At 46.1% G+C, this 16,969-nt stretch overlaps 3 protein-coding genes across 5 annotated transcripts; 1 reads left to right on the forward strand and 2 right to left on the reverse strand.

The window, feature by feature from the left end:
* Positions 1 to 232: 232 nt before the first annotated feature.
* Pig-a (phosphatidylinositol glycan anchor biosynthesis class A) lies at positions 233 to 3,829 on the reverse strand. The gene is made up of 7 exons (XM_076828384.1): positions 3,300 to 3,829; positions 3,032 to 3,188; positions 1,722 to 1,901; positions 1,424 to 1,658; positions 1,053 to 1,350; positions 626 to 986; positions 233 to 559 (listed from the first exon to the last, which is right to left on the reverse strand). Exons 1-7 carry the CDS (start codon positions 3,323 to 3,325, stop codon positions 488 to 490), a joined length of 1,329 nt encoding a protein of 442 aa, XP_076684499.1. The 5' UTR covers positions 3,326 to 3,829; the 3' UTR covers positions 233 to 487.
* Positions 3,830 to 4,654: 825 nt separating this feature from the next.
* On the forward strand, positions 4,655 to 14,526 carry Neurl4 (neuralized E3 ubiquitin protein ligase 4). 3 transcript variants are annotated; one of them, XR_013087272.1, is made up of 18 exons: positions 4,655 to 4,953; positions 5,314 to 5,529; positions 5,596 to 6,045; positions 6,583 to 6,783; positions 6,856 to 7,075; positions 7,332 to 7,428; positions 8,242 to 8,418; positions 8,529 to 8,837; positions 8,906 to 9,099; positions 9,166 to 9,455; positions 9,534 to 9,927; positions 10,476 to 10,797; positions 10,865 to 11,058; positions 11,129 to 11,334; positions 11,399 to 12,732; positions 13,219 to 13,371; positions 13,435 to 13,747; positions 13,834 to 14,526. XR_013087272.1 is itself a non-coding variant. In XM_076828353.1 (17 exons), exons 1-17 carry the CDS (start codon positions 4,795 to 4,797, stop codon positions 13,628 to 13,630), a joined length of 5,112 nt encoding a protein of 1,703 aa, XP_076684468.1. In that variant the 5' UTR covers positions 4,655 to 4,794; the 3' UTR covers positions 13,631 to 14,526. The 3 variants fall into 3 exon arrangements, 1 of the variants encoding a protein (XP_076684468.1); XR_013087273.1 differs by having other exon boundaries at positions 13,435 to 13,712; XM_076828353.1 differs by having other exon boundaries at positions 13,435 to 14,526.
* On the reverse strand, positions 14,402 to 16,696 carry Gbeta76c (guanine nucleotide-binding protein subunit beta-2). The gene is made up of 6 exons (XM_076828354.1): positions 16,381 to 16,696; positions 16,144 to 16,289; positions 15,769 to 16,068; positions 15,511 to 15,712; positions 15,091 to 15,307; positions 14,402 to 15,002 (listed from the first exon to the last, which is right to left on the reverse strand). Exons 1-6 carry the CDS (start codon positions 16,447 to 16,449, stop codon positions 14,896 to 14,898), a joined length of 1,041 nt encoding a protein of 346 aa, XP_076684469.1. The 5' UTR covers positions 16,450 to 16,696; the 3' UTR covers positions 14,402 to 14,895.
* Between the last annotated feature and the right edge of the window lie 273 nt (positions 16,697 to 16,969).

Raw genomic sequence — 16,969 nt, forward strand, 5'->3', positions numbered from 1 at the left:
CCGATGATGCAATACGTTCTACGTGTGAATAAGCGTTGCGACTATTACCAATTGTTACGATATTATACGGACACACCAATTCATACGATGTTACGTATCACAATAAATGATCTCTAAAAAAAAGAAAAGAAAAAAATGAAACGGAGAAGTAAGGAAACGTACGAGAAACTATTTTTATGGACAGTGCGATCGAACTTGCTATACACTATCATTGTTTGTGAAAATAGGAGAGTAACAATAAAACTGCTTTTTATTCACTTGGTTTTTCGCTAACAATTATATTTGTACTCTGAACACTGTATTTCTTCTTTCCATACATTCATACGACAGAAAAGTATCTCATCAAAAAGGTATCGAGAGGTATGCTTGTTCCTCTTGTGCGGAAAGGTCGGAGTAGAAAATACTAATGATCCACGAACCGATGGGAATGTCTTGCGTGAAGGAAATAAAATGCTTGAACTTTACTCCGGCTGTTGCGGATGAAACACTACTCTTCTTTCCCTTCGCCCTGAATATGTACAACATTTATCTCCGTGTAGTCCTTCGCTACGTCGATGTACTGGAAGCAATCGTTGATTAACATATCGAAACAATTAATCTGTATCTACGGGAGCGCAGGACTCACCTTCCTCGGAACCAGGACTTCTAAAATTTGCAGGATGATGTAGCACAGCGAGACGACGAGCAGATACGCCAAGACTCCGCTTCTAACGTAACTCGCTAGCTGCTCGCCCAGGTTCCTCCTTTTCTCTTGCTTCACTAAATCATACACTATCTCAGTCCTCTTCGTGATATTGAACCAGTTGTAGAACAAGCTAATCCTCCTGTGGGTTTCGAACGGACACCTAGTGTTCCCTCCTCTGTAATCGGCAATGGCGGATTCCAGGCCCTCGACGAGGGCGGGCACCGTTGGCTCCACTAGGTAAATTAAATCTGGAGGTAACACTTCGGGTATACCACCAACTTTCGTCGACACGACTTGTAGGCTGCAATGAACAGAGGCGCTAGTAATTGTCGGATACCCTGACGTTGAAGTAGAATTTCATATTTACCCGCAGGAAGCAGCCTCGACGATTGCCATGCAATAAGCCTCGGTGAGGCTCGTGTTCAAGAATATGTGGCCCTTGTTCAAGACGTGCCTGATTTCCGAATGCTCCAGGCTCCCGAGCAACGTCACCCTGTGCTGCAATAAGTTTCTCTCCCGCACCTCTTCTATCTGCCACCTTTTGGGACCGTCCCCAGCGATCAAAAAATGCACATCCGTGTGTCGACTACAAATATCGGGTATAATGCGAGCTAATAAATCGACGCCTTTGCGGTACACTAGTCGCGACACTATCACTATCGTAACTATAATTAATAATGAGCATTGTTAGTAACACCGTGCACCACTGTCCAATTACTAACCGGCAACGCGACTTACTAAAATTGTCGTCCCGTTTACTGATGTCTGGCATGAATAACGTCGTGTCGACGGCGTTCGGTATGACGGAGACCTTCTCCTTTTGAACGTTGGCTCTTAACACGGTATTCTCTTTCCCTGTGTGCGACACGCATATGCAGTGGTTGCAGTCGGCTAGCGATATCTCTAAAAATTTGTTAGTCAAGATTGCCGACGCGTCCGCGAAACCGAAGAGGGAGTGGTCCGTGAAGATGGTCTGGAATTACAAGCGCGATTGTAATAGAGGATTAAATCATCTTCGATGCGACGATCTACTTACTTTCAGCCCCATTAATCGGCCGATGAGCATTCCTTCGTGAGCGAGGGCGGAGAACGCGGAATGGCCGTGCACTATTTGAATCTTTTCCCTTATGAAGATGTATCTGATGAGAGGAAGCGAACAGATCATCGTCGGCAGAACACACTGGTTGTAGAAGACCTTTACTGGGATGTAGTACACCTTGAATAAGGAAAAATAGGATCTTAGAACGAGTTAACGAAACCAGGGACTTCAAACCGGTATGATTTTGGTACCGGTATTACGCCGAGAAAGCTATACCGAAACTGGGGCTGTGGCTATTTGTCGATTTTTTCGATATTCGAATATTCGAATACTTCAGTTGCTCAGTTATTTGGCGAATATAATTCGAATACCCAAGTATCCAAATACTATTCGAATATTTAAGTATTCGAATACTTAAATATTTAAGTATAATATAATTCGAATATGCAAGTATCCAAATACTATTCGAATATTTAAGTCCAAATACTTGGATATTCGAATTAAAATGTACTAAAAAGGAACCAATAATTTTGATACCGGCCCAAACGCAAAAATATTATATTGTCACACGGAACTACGTATGTGTGCAAAGTTTCAAGCCGATCGGATATGTTAAAGCGGGTCAAAATTAGCTTACAAGATTTCACCCTGATAAACTAACGAACTCATAACTGAAACTACATAAAAGCTGTACAAAAAATAGAACCTAAAGAACTTGATTTATAATTCACATATTTGAATACATCAGTATTTGAATACACCAGTATTTGAATACATCAATATTCGAATGACATTCGAAAACTCAAATATTCGAATACTCAAAATATTCGAATACTCAAATATTCGAATATTGAATTATTCGAATAGTCCCAGCCCTAACCGAAACCGATATCGTACCAAAACAGATGAATACCGAAACCGTTATAGAACCGAAACAGGCGAACACCGAAATCGCTGAAGTACCGAAACCGAAATAAATACCGGTATTTTTCCGGTTCTTCTTTCGGTGACATGGTAGGTTGAAGTAATATCTTCTTAATAATCGTAATCCTTATTAATTCGAGCTGTAAAAACACCGACATAACGTAATATCTTTTCATAAAAATACCAATATATTAATATACGTTTAGCGTATAGATTCTTGTCTAATATTTTGAGAACTGTAATAAAATCCGAAAAAATTACCGGTAAATATACCGGTATTTGCGTATTTCGGTTTCTATAAAGGTTTTGAAGATGGAACCAGTACCATACTGGTATTTTCAGTTTCGGTAGAAGTCCCTGAACGAAACACGTGATGTGCATACTTTCAGGCCGTTCGTCATGTAGCGTACTCCAACTCTGTTCCCGTAGGAATGCGTGAGCACCACGACCTTGTGGCCCTGCCTCAGGAGACACTGCGACAAGTTGAAAATGTGCTCCTCGACGCCCCCCATGTTGGGATAGAAGAAATCCGAGACCATACTGCAAAAGTTAACACGTGTGAGTAATTTCCGTGTCGGGGATGTTCTGGATATTAAATCGAAGAAGCATGTACGCGGGTGAAGCTTATTTATCGATACAGCGATTGCTTACCATATTTTATGCTTCACTCTACTCATTTTCGCGCCCGTATGCCAACATGACTCGTTCCACAAGATAAGCGGTGCTATTTGCTTAACGCATCCCCGAGATTCCAGTGTCTTTTGAAAAATCTCGTGCGCGGATGCACGGGTGAATCGTTCGCCATCGACAGGCTTATCATGCTCCGAATTTCGTAGGCGTTCTTCTTGTAATTGAAATATCAGTGGATGAAGGTAACTTCGAAAGGTTCTCTCTCATATCAGCGTTGGTAAATATTCGAATTTAAACAGTGCCTTGCACTTGAGAAAGATTAGAAGGGGTTATGTAACTTATTCATGCCCGTAGAGACACATGTCCGAGTGGGTGCTTTTTTTTTCCATTGACATAGCGAAAAATTGCAAAATCCTCATTTCGTAGATACTCCCGGCGTCGAGAAGCTTCCTGGAATGTTATTTGGAAAAGATTGTTTACTGTGAACTCATTGTTTTCGATGGGATGGGCCACGAGCTCTCACGAGCAGCGACACATTTTTAGATTTTTACAGACCACTTTCGATTCGAGTCATTCGACTGCCAACCGAAACGATGGCAATCGAGATTCGAGACCGTCTGTTTTGAAAATCGACACTCGAGCTTTGAACTTTCGATACTCGAAATTGAACTTACCATCGAAAGTAGAGCTGGGACTATTCGAATCTCGATCTATTCGAATACCGATGCATTCGAATACCGATGTATTCGAATAGTATGGTGTGAAGTGGGTCAAAAGTAGCTTACTTAGTTTGTAGCGGGCTTGGGATATTCGTTAATTCAAAGGTGAAGAAAGTGTAAAAAATGGTTCGTTATCACGTTAAAGGATGCCATAGATCACAAGCCAAAGACAAAAATCACCACTTTTTCTCAGAACCCGCAAATTTAATGATGTACGTATAATGATTTCAAGCATGCTTATTGCAATAACCTAACTTTCAATGTTATCAAATAATGAAGTTTATGAAATTAGTATCGATAAAGAAATCTCTTTTCACCTTCAATTACTTCCGTATACTTATACTTTATGTATAATTCAAAAAATTAATTCAACTGTACTTATTACGTTTTATTTATATATGTAATATGTCTGTAATATTCATAATGTAATTCACCCTTACTAAATTTTAACATAATAACAAATTCTTCTCACTATTTCCCCTTTAATTAACATTTCAATTCATTCGTTTCTAACTTTAACAATTTTAAATATTGCCGCTTTTATCGAAATGTCGAAGGCCTGAAGCACCAGAGGGCGCTGAATCTCATATATTATTTCTTAACACGGGCTCTTATGGGATGCTTCCACTCTATCTCATCCTCTTTGAGCGCAGCCTGCGCCTGGCAGCGAGAGAGAGAGGAGGACAGAGCGAGGCGACGCGCGCGGAGCAGCCACTGCCCGAAGAGAGACAGAGCGACTGCTAGGAGTGGGAGTGACGCACGGTTGGTGATATGTCGATGGTCGGTCGACACAACAAATGGTCGACATGTTTCACCAACGATGCGGTCATCGTGTTACTTTAACGAACAACAACCGCACGGCGGTGCGGGATTTCTCCGAGTACAATTACGGGTTGGTTTTCAGCGCCGAGCCGCTCAAGGATGACGAGCTCTTCGAAGTCCGCATCGACAAGAAGGTAGCAAACGGGCATCAGGTCCACCCGGGGTGCTCATCCACTCAGCCCCCCCGTCATCTGTCAAACTGTTGTTTACAAAGTCCACAGCTCCGAGTTCTCCATTCACCACCCTCCGATCCGTGCGTCAACCGCCCCCCGCCCCCCCATTCTCTACGACCACTGTCACGAGACGAGCCGCCAACAAATTCCCCATTTTCCCCGATCCGCTTCCCATAACCATTTTACGCACCGCATTACCGTCTCCGCTCTCCGACGGTATCGTAGAACCCTCGCTTCCCTCGCGGTACGCCAACACCACTGCGCAGGCAGCTGGACCGTCAAAGCGGTGCGCTGCGTTTCAACTGATCCCCTCTTCCGCAGATGATATCGTGGAGCGGCAGCATAGAGATAGGCGTAACCAAGTGCGACCCGGAGATGATCGAGCTGCCGGCCTGCGCTACCAATCTGTGCCACGGAACGTGGATCATGGCGAACTCCTGTATCGTACACGACGGCGTCAGGATGGTAGAGATGTACGGAATGGATCTGAGCGCTCTGAAAGAAGGGAGCACCTTGGGCGTAGTGAGAACGCGCAACGTAAGTCTCTATGAGTTCGCCGTCGTTCCTTGGACCGCTAATGATTCTACGCTCTTCTAATTCCAGCACGAGTTGATATTCTACATCAACGGGTATTCCCAAGGCGTAGCCGTAACCAATATACCGGACCGCATCTTCGCGGTGATAGATATGTACGGCGATTGCGTGCAGGTGACCATGACTTGCCCGCAGGTCGCCTCGACTCTGAGCAACGAGCCGAAAGACGTCGTCGAGATTAATAACGACTCCGCAATGGGGGAAGCGTCCAATTCCTCCACAACTAATCTAGTCGCTAACTTGAATGTTAATTTAAATGTTAATGTAAACGTTAATTTACCGAAAAACCCGAGCCTTGCCGCTATTAGAGAGGATAGACTGAGGTTTCACGAGAGGGTCGGCGCTCTGGTGAAGTTGTCCAATAACGCGAGGACCGCGGAGAGGAGGAGGCCTTTAGATGAATTTAATAACGGAGTAGTAATGACTCATAGGCCGTTAAGGGATAACGAATTGTTCGAGGTAAGATGGAGGTGGAATGGTAGCCGAGGGGTTCTACAGGGTCATCATTTAATCTTGCAACCCGCGCTCGCGCGATCGGGTAAAACGGCAACAGCGCCTCACGGACGCATTCCACTGCAACTATGCGCCGGCCAGGCGAGAGGAGATTTGCCAGAATTTTAGGATGGTCTCTTTCAAATTTACGTGGCAAAGAGCTATTCGGAATTTCCCGGCCCAGGTGAGCGAGACGCGCGCTCCGATTAAATCGCATTCCGATATCTTTTACAGATCAAAAGTTATACGAATAAGGCCCCGAATTCTTCAACCCGGTCCGGGAAATTCCGAATAGCTCTTTGCGACGTTAATTTAAAAGAGGCCATCCTAAAATTTTTCCTAAAACCACTGCTGTCCAGCGGTCGCTGGCAGCTCTCCGAACGCCGGGACGGTGCACGGTTGTAGTGTGATGCGTCCGAGGCGCTGTTGCCATTTTACCTGTTCGCGCGAGCGCGGGTTGCAACATTAAATGATGACCCTGTATAATGATTCGCTTCTGTGCAGGTGCGAATCGACAGGCTCGTGTACAAATGGTCGGGCAGTATAGAAGTGGGCGTCACTATGCACAGCCCTACGGCGCTGGAGTTCCCAGCGACGATGACTAACATGCGCTCGGGGACGACGATGATGTCCGGGTGTGGGATTCTGGTGAACGGGAAGGGCATGTGCCGGGAATATGGGGAGTTCAATCTGGACGAGCTGAGAGTAAGATTGCGAGGGTTTAATGGAGTTTAGAAGCCTCTAGGGTACGGTGCGTTAATGGAGCTTTGTATCCAGGAAGGAGACAGGGTGGGCATGGTGAGAAGGAGCAATGGGAATCTGCACTATTTAATTAACGGTTTGGACCAGGGTATCGCTGCGAAAGTACCTACTGGCGTTTGGGGTGTTATCGATCTCTATGGTATGACTGTGAAAGTGACGATTGTTGATCGGGATGAGAGAGAGGAGCAGAACTTGGTTACTAGGAGGAATACCCTGCACCTGCAAGGACTAAACGGTGAGCTTATTCGTACGCTTCGTTATGCAGTGTTTCCACGAAGACGAACACGAACAAAAACAGTCTTCGCGAACGTTTTCGTCTGTTCTAGTCGTGTTCACACCGCCACGAACATGAATGAAACTCAGCGTACGAATCGTACGTGAACGTTTTGTTCTGTTTGTTGAACAATGCTTTTGTTCGTGCTCGCTTTGGTGGAAACGCGGCATTATACGCCACAGTGGAGTACTACGATTTCAGTATTCCTCTATTTCAGAAACGGAAGAGGAACCGCCAGACAGACTCATGTTCCACTCCTGCTGCGGCACCCACGTGGAAGTGATTAACAATGGACGCACAGCGCACAGGCCTAAGTAAGTAGAAAAGTTATAGTTTTTAATGGAGCGCCTAAACGACTCGAGACACAAGTTATTATTAAAGGGGTATTCTCGTCTATACTGCATTCCACTGTAGAATAGACTCGTACCGCGCAGGGATATACTGTTGATTGGTAGGAAACCGGTAATCTAAAACAGAAAAATGAAACGGCGTTTCACTGTATACATATGTAGCCATAATTTGATGAGCCAGAAAAAAATACAAAAATTTTGTGAGGAGTGTGGAGAGTTTTTAAATTGAAAGATCCTAAACTTTAACTTTTGCTATAGAATTTGGCGCCAATTTTCTTATGTAATCAAAGAAGTATGTAACTTATCAGTATCCTAGTTCATCAAAGTATAAAGTAATGTTTGTTGGACGTACAGACCAAATTTGAAGGTACTCGGTTCAGTGGTTACAGAAATATCGTGCATACCAGCGGACAACTGCGGCGTGATGGTCGATCATGCATAACTCCTATATTTATTATTAAAAATGAATAAAAAAAAAACTACAACTTCTTCAAAGATGCATAAAAACATGGTCGAAATTTCAGATTATTCGAATCGCTAGTTTCTTAAAAAAAAAATCTAAAATTTCGCTATGTTTTTAGCCCAATGAATAGGATTCCCCTTAAGCTAAAGCTACTTTTACTTTTATTTTTGCTATTATTTTTCCCATGCTGCGAAACGTCTCTGTATATTTTTCTATTATAGACTGCCCCTTAGCTATGTGCTTTACTGTAACCAAAGGGTATTTCCCGTTAAATAAATGAAAATAAAATAATACCGTACGCCCCTGTTTTCCAGCGTAATGGATGACTTCAACAATGGAGTGGTGCTGACCTCGAGGCCCCTGAAGCCGAACGAGTTGTTCGAAGTCCGGCTGGACAAGATCGTGGTGAAGTGGGCAGGGTCCATCGAAATAGGCGTGACGACACACTCTCCGACCGAGCTGGAGTTTCCATTCACAATGACAAACGTTAGGTATGTAAAATAACATTTCCAGGTTATGCCGGACGTGTATCGTATCCCCTTGAATATACTTTAAGTTCATCGCCCCCGTTATTGCTCGAAGGTGGTCATGTCCCTTGCAGATCCGGCACGTGGATGATGACAGAGAATGGTGTGATGCACAACGGCACCACCATAATAGATCAGTACGGCCAGAACCTCGACGGGCTGCAGGTCGGCGATCGCGTCGGCGTGATGAGGAAGGATAACGCGACGTTGCATTTCTACGTGAACGGTGCTGACCAAGGGGTCGCTGCTATAAATGTGCCTGAAAGAGTGTGCGGCGTCATAGACCTGTACGGGCAGGCCGCGCAGGCGACCATAGTTGACAATACAGACTTTTACAGCCCCGCCACGAACAACTCCAGCTTTAGCAATACGACTTTGTACAGGTTCGTAGACATCCATTCGGAGGGCTTGGTAATCTCAGCTGGTATTCCTCATTAATCGTGCCCCGCAGTGACTTGAGGTTTCACCACATACACGGTAAGAACGCGAAGATAATAAACAACGGGTTGACCGCGTTGAGGCCCAGGGCTCTAGGCGAATTCAACGAGGCGATCGTGATAGCGAACCGCGCGCTTAGGGACGGCGAGATGTTCGAGGTGACCATTGACAAAATGGTTGGTCGATGGACAGGTGCCATCGAAGCAGGTAGATTTCTCAGAAACAATGATCCGTAGTTCCTGGACACCGATAGAAACCGGAGAGTGTTTTCAGGCTTGACCCTCATAAGGCCCGACGAGCTGGACTTTCCATCCACGATGACGGACATAGATCACGACACATGGATGCTCTCCGGGTCGAACGTTATTAGGGACGGCGTGACCGTGAGGAATAACTACGCCTGCGATCTGGATAAGCTGGTGGAGGGCAATCGAATTGGTATGATGCGATGCTCGGACGGTAGCCTGCATTACTACTTGGACGGAGTGGACCAAGGGTTTGCCTGCACAGGTGTGCCTTCTCACGTCTACCCCGTGATCGATCTGTACGGTCAATGTGTCCAGGTGTGTTACCGCTCTGCCTCTTTCCAACGAGACCGTAGCAGAGAAAGAAGCGAATTTATGCGCCTGTTGATTTGCCAGGTGACGATTGTACTGCCGGAGCGCAGGGACCCGATGACCCAACAGTATTTGCCATCCGAGAACAGTACTAGTCAGCAGCCCACGTCTGTGATTCAGCTCCAGGCCCAGGCAGAGATTATGCACAAGTTCCACGAGTCTGTGGGGCTGAACATTCAGTTGAATAGCGATAGGACGATTGCGACTAGGTGTAGGGAGTACAATAACGCTGTATTGTTAAGCGAGACGCCGCTAGAGAATAACGAGATATTCGAAATTGCCATTCAAGAAGTTGCCAGGGAGTGGAGCGGCTGTTTAAGGATAGGCGTTGTAAGTAACGAGAATGGGAACTGGCTGACGTCTATGAACCTTGTGCCTGGAATGAGATCCATTCCTGCGGACGCTTGGTATATAACAGGTAATTGAGAAGCCTCTGGCTGGAGGGAGAACTGATTTGGATGTCTTAAGGCAAGCTCTCACTAGGCCGAGGAGAAAAAGTTTATAAACAATTGATGACCGAAGCGCGGCGAGAATTAATTAATTAGTAATTTCTTCGACTCGCTGCGTCGCGCTTCGCCAAGATACGCGACGGCCTTTAAGGGGTTACGCTCAGTCAGGATGCCGAAAAAGGTGTGATTTTTGGGAATTTTTTTCGCAGAAACTATAGAACTTTATTCAAAAAAACTTTTTTCGAAAGGTAGGCTGTTATTAATAAATATTTTTTAACGCCAAAATTCAGAGACCTAGCTAAATCTACTACCTTTCAAACAAAAAGCGGTTTTTTTAATAAAGTCCTATAGTTTCTGAGAAAAAAATTCCCCAAAATCACACCTTTTTCGGGCTCCTGACTAAGCGCAACTCCTTAAGCCAGAAATCCACTTGAAAGCTAAGCTATGCTCTGCTAGGTTTTAAAAAATCTAGCTTCAATATACTCCTCGACATTTCGTTAAAACTTTACACCCCTAGGTAACGAGGTGAGGCATAACGGGTACGTGCTGTGCATGAATTACTGTCCAAGCTTGGAATGGTTACGGGTGGGTGATAAAATTGGAATGAAACGCACGCATGAGGGTAACTTAAAGTTTTATATAAACGGAGAGGACATGGGCGTAGCTACGTCCAACATACCAGAAATGGTGTACGTTGTGATTGAATTGTTTGGCAGTACGGTGGCTGTAAATGTCACAAGCAGTAAGCAACAGAACCCAGCAGTGTCCCCGAACGCTAGCCTGAGGCTGCAGGATTCTCTGGAGCTATTGCTGGACCCGATGCCACCTGTATTGCGGAAGTATGTTTCGATTGACGCAGCTGAATAGACTCCTGGAAGGCACACTTTCTTACCGCTTTGTTCACAGCGATGCTGGAATGGACACGTCGGCAGATATATCCGAAGCGAAGCTGGTAAACGATGTGACACTGACGCCAACGCAGTGCGGTGCCAATTCGGTTGGCGAGAGCGATTGGAACTACGAGTTCCACGAGAACCACGGAAGGAATATACAGTTGGAAACAAAGACCACCGCGCGAAGGGTTGCGAGTTATAATCAAGGTACCGTTCGTCGTCTGTACCTATGACTAAACATGTTCCAGCAGTTTTCTATATCTCATTACCTTTCAAGGGGTGGTAATGTCTAGTCGCCCTGTGATAAAGGGCAAGCCGTTTCTAGTAAAAATAGAGAAGATAAACGAGAGATGGGTATCGAATATTCTCTGCGGAGTAAGCTGTATCTCGCCGGAGAAAGCTAACTTCCCTTTGACCGCTCTGGGCTTTAAGAAGCACTCGTGGATTATCTGCAGCGACTGGATATCTCATAATGGGATCAGAGTGAGCATCGATCAGAATTCTAGTAAAGCAAAATAGCAATGCACTGCTCGAATCTTCTCCTTAGGTAAAAACGAAGTACGGAGCTGGCTTGGAAGGGCTCCAGTCCAATTCCGTAGTAGGTTTGTTCATCGACGAAGAGAGCAAATTGCATTTAATTATTAATGGCGTGGACCAAGGTGTAGCTGCCACGGACTTGCCGCCCTACGCCTACGCTGTGTTCGATCTCTATGGCCAGTGCGAGCAAGTGTCCATCGTTGGGAACTCCTCCGAGCCATTCTCCTCCGCGCCTGTCGACAATGCCACGGCCATAGCGACTATGGAGTGCATCAGGACGAAACTGGAGGACGCGGAGAACTCCAGAGAGAAAGCGGATCTGGAGTGCCACGTGAAGGAGAACGTTATCCCGGCGGCCACCTCGGACCTGTCCTGCTCCACCTCGCCAAGTGTGCCCAGCCAGTGCGGCTCGAACGTTAAGGACGAGAATATAGTGGAGTATTCGGTGTGCAACGACAACGCCCATCTGGCGAACAGTATTGAAAATAAGCCGGCCCCGGGCGTCTCCAGTAGCAATCACTTGGACCTGAGCTCGGACGTGAGTAACGACGCGCGAGTCATCAAGAACAAGAGCTACGACAACTCGAACCAGCTGAACAACAGCCAGTCCGAGCACTCGAGTATTAGGAATGAATGTACAAATGTAGAGATAAATAACGCGACTAATATTAATATTAAGAACGGCACCGCGAATAGCGCCATGACCAGCTCGAACCCTAACAACGCGATAAACGAAAGTATAGCGTCCAGCGGCCAGGGGAACAACGCTGCCCACCAGAACAACGCGCCGGGGAACATGCTGAGCTCCTCCCAGACATTCTCCTCCCAGAACACGCTGAGCAACGCGGTGTCTGATCTCTCCAACACCGTCACCTCGAATTTCAACGAAGTGCGATTGAGCATGTCCTGGAACAACACTGTGTCTATCGATAATTCCATTGGTGGGAATATCACTCTGTCCGGGCAAGATACAGTGCTCAATCACAATGCCCCGTCGCTGCAACTGCCGCAAGCCCCGTCGTTGCCATCCACTCCTCTTGGAACGAATATTCTGTCCTCGAAGAAGTGCGAATACTTAAAGGCGTGCATTAGGCTGAAGAAGTCGCTGGTTCTGCCGGACGAGTTCTTCTCCCTGGACGATGTGCTGTGCTACTGCAGCGGCTGCTATAAAGTGGAAGGGGACAGTCCGACCTGCAAGAAAGGCGAGCCGCCGGCGGAGTTCGCTGTGCCGATCGGCTGGGCCAGGTTCCCGTTGAAGCAAAGCATCAACGCCAATCAAATTCCACAGAGTACAACGGACAAGTGGCATGTTACTTTCTACGGTATACGCCTGGATGCTGTCAGGTAATCGAAGATAGATGCTGGCAGTGGGTTACTGACTACATTCTAAAAAGATTTCTTGGATGTCGCTTGTAATTTTATTATAAACTTAAATAATTTTCTACAAAAAAATTACCAAATGTTCTTTAAATGTTGCTCTTTTAAGTGCAGAAAGTTCTGTAAAAATATATGCTTCCGCTTTTTCAAAAAAAATTCACGAACATTCGGCTCTTTTCGGCCTCCTGACTAAGCAGGTATAACCCCTTGGAAGAAAAGCTTTTCGTTTATAATTTTTATCTCGAGTAGTAATAATCGGATAAAAAAACTGTAAAGAGAAAAAATGTGTGTCGCGACGAGCTTCACAACCCTATATTTTTTAAAATCCAATTTAACATTTAATTCTCCAATCTTAGCATTCGAACAATACTGTTTCGCATTTTCAAGCGCTAGTCCCGTTACTGCACCCGGCTCTTCAATTAATGACGCATTCACTTTACCCCTTACTTGCAGACTGATCCTGGACACGGGGGAGCTCATGACGAAGGAGCAGCTGGACGTCAGCAATCTCACCATGAACATAAAGAGCAAGGATCAGAATCCCCAAGTGGTCTTCTCTCCCAGTATAAAGTACGCAGCGTCCGAAGAGTTCACAAGAAAGTATCCGTAAGTACCTTCGGACCACAGTAACACTACCCCACGTGTTACTAAATGCCTGGCGTTCCCCAGGTACATCGACACCCAGTCGAACAAGAAATTGAACGCGTCCACTGCGTTCCAACTGCTGGTGAGACCTGGCTCGTACACGATCAGCCACGGCGGGAAAGACGGCAACGACCCTCAATGCGAATCAAGCAAATGGGCAACCAAAGAAGCAGGCGCCACAGTGATCGTGGCCCTGCTAGTCCACCTCGATGGGTTCTAACCCGCGCGCCATGAATGCGGAACGAAGTTCCAAGTCGCAGCTTGCCACGCGGAGCCGCGCTTTCTCTCGAGGATAAACGAATGTACATAAGCATTATAATAACGTGATACAATTACCGTAAGATTTTTTAACATCAATTTTTTATCCTCAATTATTCCGTCGAATCTCTGCTCTGTGTATACTTACGTTTAATTCTGCGCTAGGTACTACTTCGGTACGGGCGAGCGGTCTTTTTAAGGTTTTTCGTTACTTTGAGCGTAATTCAGCATGCAGTATTGGAAGGAAGATGCACGATAGGTGTAACTCGTTAACCGTCGCATCGAAGCATTCTTTAATGATCAGTTCGTTATAGTACACGATAGCACGTATACCGAATACATAGTATGTGTATTACGTTATACAGTTAATGTAGCCACTGGCCTAGGTTTACGGCGATGAGGATTATGTCGAACAGGTTCGTCGTTATATTAAAGGAGCACCTTCCCTTGATCATTAAGAATTTATGCCTAACGAATACCAAATCTCTTTAAGTATTAGGAACACGGGCAAGAAAAATTCTCTCTCTTTCTCTCTCTCTCTCTCTCTCTCTCTCTCTCTCTCTCTCTCTCTCTCTCTATCACTATTCTATTCTTTCATTTCCGTTCGAAGCACCACTCTGCAACGTCTGCGCAGAGGCAATGTTACATGTATAATGTAGAAATAAATTGATGCAATTGTAAATCACATTACGAGGCTACCGTAGAGGGTTCTCAAGAATCAAATTCCCACGGATCGGATATATTCAGGAAATGTAATAACTATATTTTCAAATACGCTGTTTAGAATCGCAGTTTTTTCTTTGTGAATACCATGTGCACTATTTATAAATACATATAAATAATATAAATGGAACGAAAGGAACGCTGTCTATGTTTCACAATCAGTTACTCTCATCCGCCTCGTCTTCTGTCTCGCATATTCTTCTCTTTAACGTTCTTTGCTTTTCAGCGGCACCAAGCTCCGGCAACTGCCCCCAAGTTCTCCTCGGGCAAGGTGACAGAAATCTCCAGAGGCACTAGACGTTTACACATTTAAATTAATATTCCATTGCGTATCAGTTACTCAACGACTGTAATATACTAGTTTGATTGTTCCCTGTATCAAAAACTCGACTGGAGGATGGCAAAGCGCAAGCGAAGAAACGTTTCAGCGGGAATAAACCGGGATCATTCTCTTTCATTCCTTCTCTCTCCTTCGGCACTCTCTGACGTTGCTCCTGCAATTTTCTATACCCAAATCCGCACGTTCTGGTCCCAGGAGCAGGTGGCCACGGCCATGCCGTTGCCAGAGACGCTCAGCGACGTCACTCGATTCTCGTGGCCCGACAACACCCCTGCGAACGAAAGGTAAATCAAGGATAATCGCCGCAGAACACTGTCACCCTTCGCAGTCTAATTCAGCATTGTTTTAGGGGGACGCACCGTTGTACTGGTTCTTCAATGTGTCCCATATGTGGATGTAATTGTCGTCGCTGCCGCAGAATATAAATCTGCCGCTGAACGATAAGCCGCAGGACGTGTAGCCGGGCTTCGAATTAGGCGGCTTGAATTCTGCTAACTGCTGATCGGATCTCAAGTCCCACAACCTCGCTGTTTTGTCCTCCGACGCCGTTACGAAACATTGCCCCGAGGGATGGTACTGAACAGAACGGGCGAAAGTGATTCTTGAAGAGTTTGTAAGTTATCACCCTTACACGAGCCTGCGGGACTAATCTAATAAACACTTAACGCTCGTTGCAGTGTAACAAACCGGCGCTCATCCTTTCATGGATTTGTCATCGTTCGATGCAGCTTAAAGTACTTAAATAGTGGCTTGAAAGAAGCTTGCACTACTGTACTTACGCAAACGGAGTTCACGTCAGCCTCGTGCCCGAAGAATGTTTGCCTAGCTTTCTCTTCCCTCACGTCCCACAGTTTGCACGTTCTATCCACCGACCCAGTGATGTACGTGTTCATGTCTGGGGCCAAGCTGATGGTCACCACGTCGCCGGCGTGCGCTGAGAAGTCTGACATTCTCTTGTTCGCTTCCAAGTCCCATATGCAGCTGGATGAAATTCGCAAAATGAATGCCGAACAGCCACCATTGCTTGGTATACCTACATTTTCATATCACCAGAGCCTGTGATGATCTTGGAGTCCTCCAAGAACCTGCAGGAGGAGAGGAACCCTTCGTATCCTAGCAGCTCCCTGACGATCTTAGCCGACCCCGTGGCATCCCTGTTATTCACATCGTAGACGGTGCACATGTTGTCCATGCCACCGCAGGCGACGAAGTTCCCTGACGGCGCGAAGGCTACAGACATCACCCATGCCGAGCGCAGAGGTATTACCTGGACCTTGTTGCCAGTCCAAGAGTCCCAGATGATTAGCTTCCCGTCTAGCGAGCCCGTCACGCAATGCCTGCAAGCAAGAGCGCCTCTTTTCGCATCATCCGCAGACCCCCGTTTCCAGAAATTCAGTGACCGTTAGACTGACCTACTGTCGCCGCTATAGTGCACCGAGTTCACCTTGTTGATGTGTCCCTTTAATAACTTCTTCGTAGATAACTTCACCTTCGGAGCGTCCGCTACACTGCTGCACGCGTCCTCCAGAGTCGCGTCCTGTTGCTTCTTCTGGTCCTCCTGGGTGTAACGAAAGCAGCATTGTTGTCGAAGGTGAATCATACACGCCATTACTATTCCTGGGACCTGGTCTGGTCTACTTTTCTCTAACCTTGCATTTGTTGATCAGGTCCTCCAGTTCCTGCTTCAGGGCCACGGTCTCAGCGTCATCCTTCCCCATCTTCTGGTGGAGCCTCGCTCTGTTCGGGAATCGCTACAGAGCTGGAGCAGCGTGGATAACGGGTGCGCGGACACTGCCAGCGAGTTCCCATGAAAACGCTAAAGAAACCTCAGCATCGTGCACTCTACTGCCCCAGTTAATCGTATTAAATCAATGCTTAATCCTATTTGTTGGGCATTAGTTCGGCTCTCCCGGCTAACTCAATTACCTACATACACGATAACCCCTATTATTAAATCGCTTGTAATCTTTTGCAGTGCGATCGTCGATATTGAGCAAGGGGGCCCCGCGAACGATCCACGAGCTCCGATTTCGCATCGGTAAATGATCTCACCGAATCCCCTGCAGAGTTGATAAAAAGTCTCTTGCAATTGGTAGGAAGTGAAACGAAGAAAGAACCCTGCGGTCACGGTACGCCAGGCCCTCGGTTCTTTCCCTTAACAAAAACGACGCGATCCGTCGCGCTTTCGAATCCCATTTCACCTATAAATGATTTCATCGTCTGTCTAGATCGATTTAG

The sequence above is a fragment of the Andrena cerasifolii genome, chromosome 15 (genome assembly GCF_050908995.1).
Source record: "Andrena cerasifolii isolate SP2316 chromosome 15, iyAndCera1_principal, whole genome shotgun sequence".
Lineage (NCBI taxonomy): Eukaryota > Metazoa > Arthropoda > Insecta > Hymenoptera > Andrenidae > Andrena > Andrena cerasifolii.

What these genes read in the sequence shown, in the direction of transcription:
- Neurl4 (XM_076828353.1), top strand. Translation starts at nt 4,795, where the DNA reads ATGGTCGACATGTTTCACCAACGATGCGGTCATCGTGTTACTTTAACG. An exon ending in GCGTAGTGAGAACGCGCAAC is followed by an intron (nt 5,530 to 5,595) that starts GTAAGTCTCTAT and finishes TTCTAATTCCAG; the next exon opens with CACGAGTTGATATTCTACAT. An exon ending in TATCTCATAATGGGATCAGA is followed by an intron (nt 11,335 to 11,398) that starts GTGAGCATCGAT and finishes TCTTCTCCTTAG; the next exon opens with GTAAAAACGAAGTACGGAGC.
- Gbeta76c (XM_076828354.1), bottom strand. Translation starts at nt 16,449, where the DNA reads ATGGGGAAGGATGACGCTGAGACCGTGGCCCTGAAGCAGGAACTGGAG. An exon ending in GGCTCTGGTGATATGAAAAT is followed by an intron (nt 15,713 to 15,768) that starts GTAGGTATACCA and finishes AATTTCATCCAG; the next exon opens with CTGCATATGGGACTTGGAAG. An exon ending in ATTGAAGAACCAGTACAACG is followed by an intron (nt 15,003 to 15,090) that starts GTGCGTCCCCCT and finishes TTTCGTTCGCAG; the next exon opens with GGGTGTTGTCGGGCCACGAG.
- Pig-a (XM_076828384.1), bottom strand. Translation starts at nt 3,325, where the DNA reads ATGAGTAGAGTGAAGCATAAAATATG. An exon ending in ACATGACGAACGGCCTGAAA is followed by an intron (nt 1,902 to 3,031) that starts GTATGCACATCA and finishes TCCTTATTCAAG; the next exon opens with GTGTACTACATCCCAGTAAA. An exon ending in GCCGATTAATGGGGCTGAAA is followed by an intron (nt 1,659 to 1,721) that starts GTAAGTAGATCG and finishes TTGTAATTCCAG; the next exon opens with ACCATCTTCACGGACCACTC.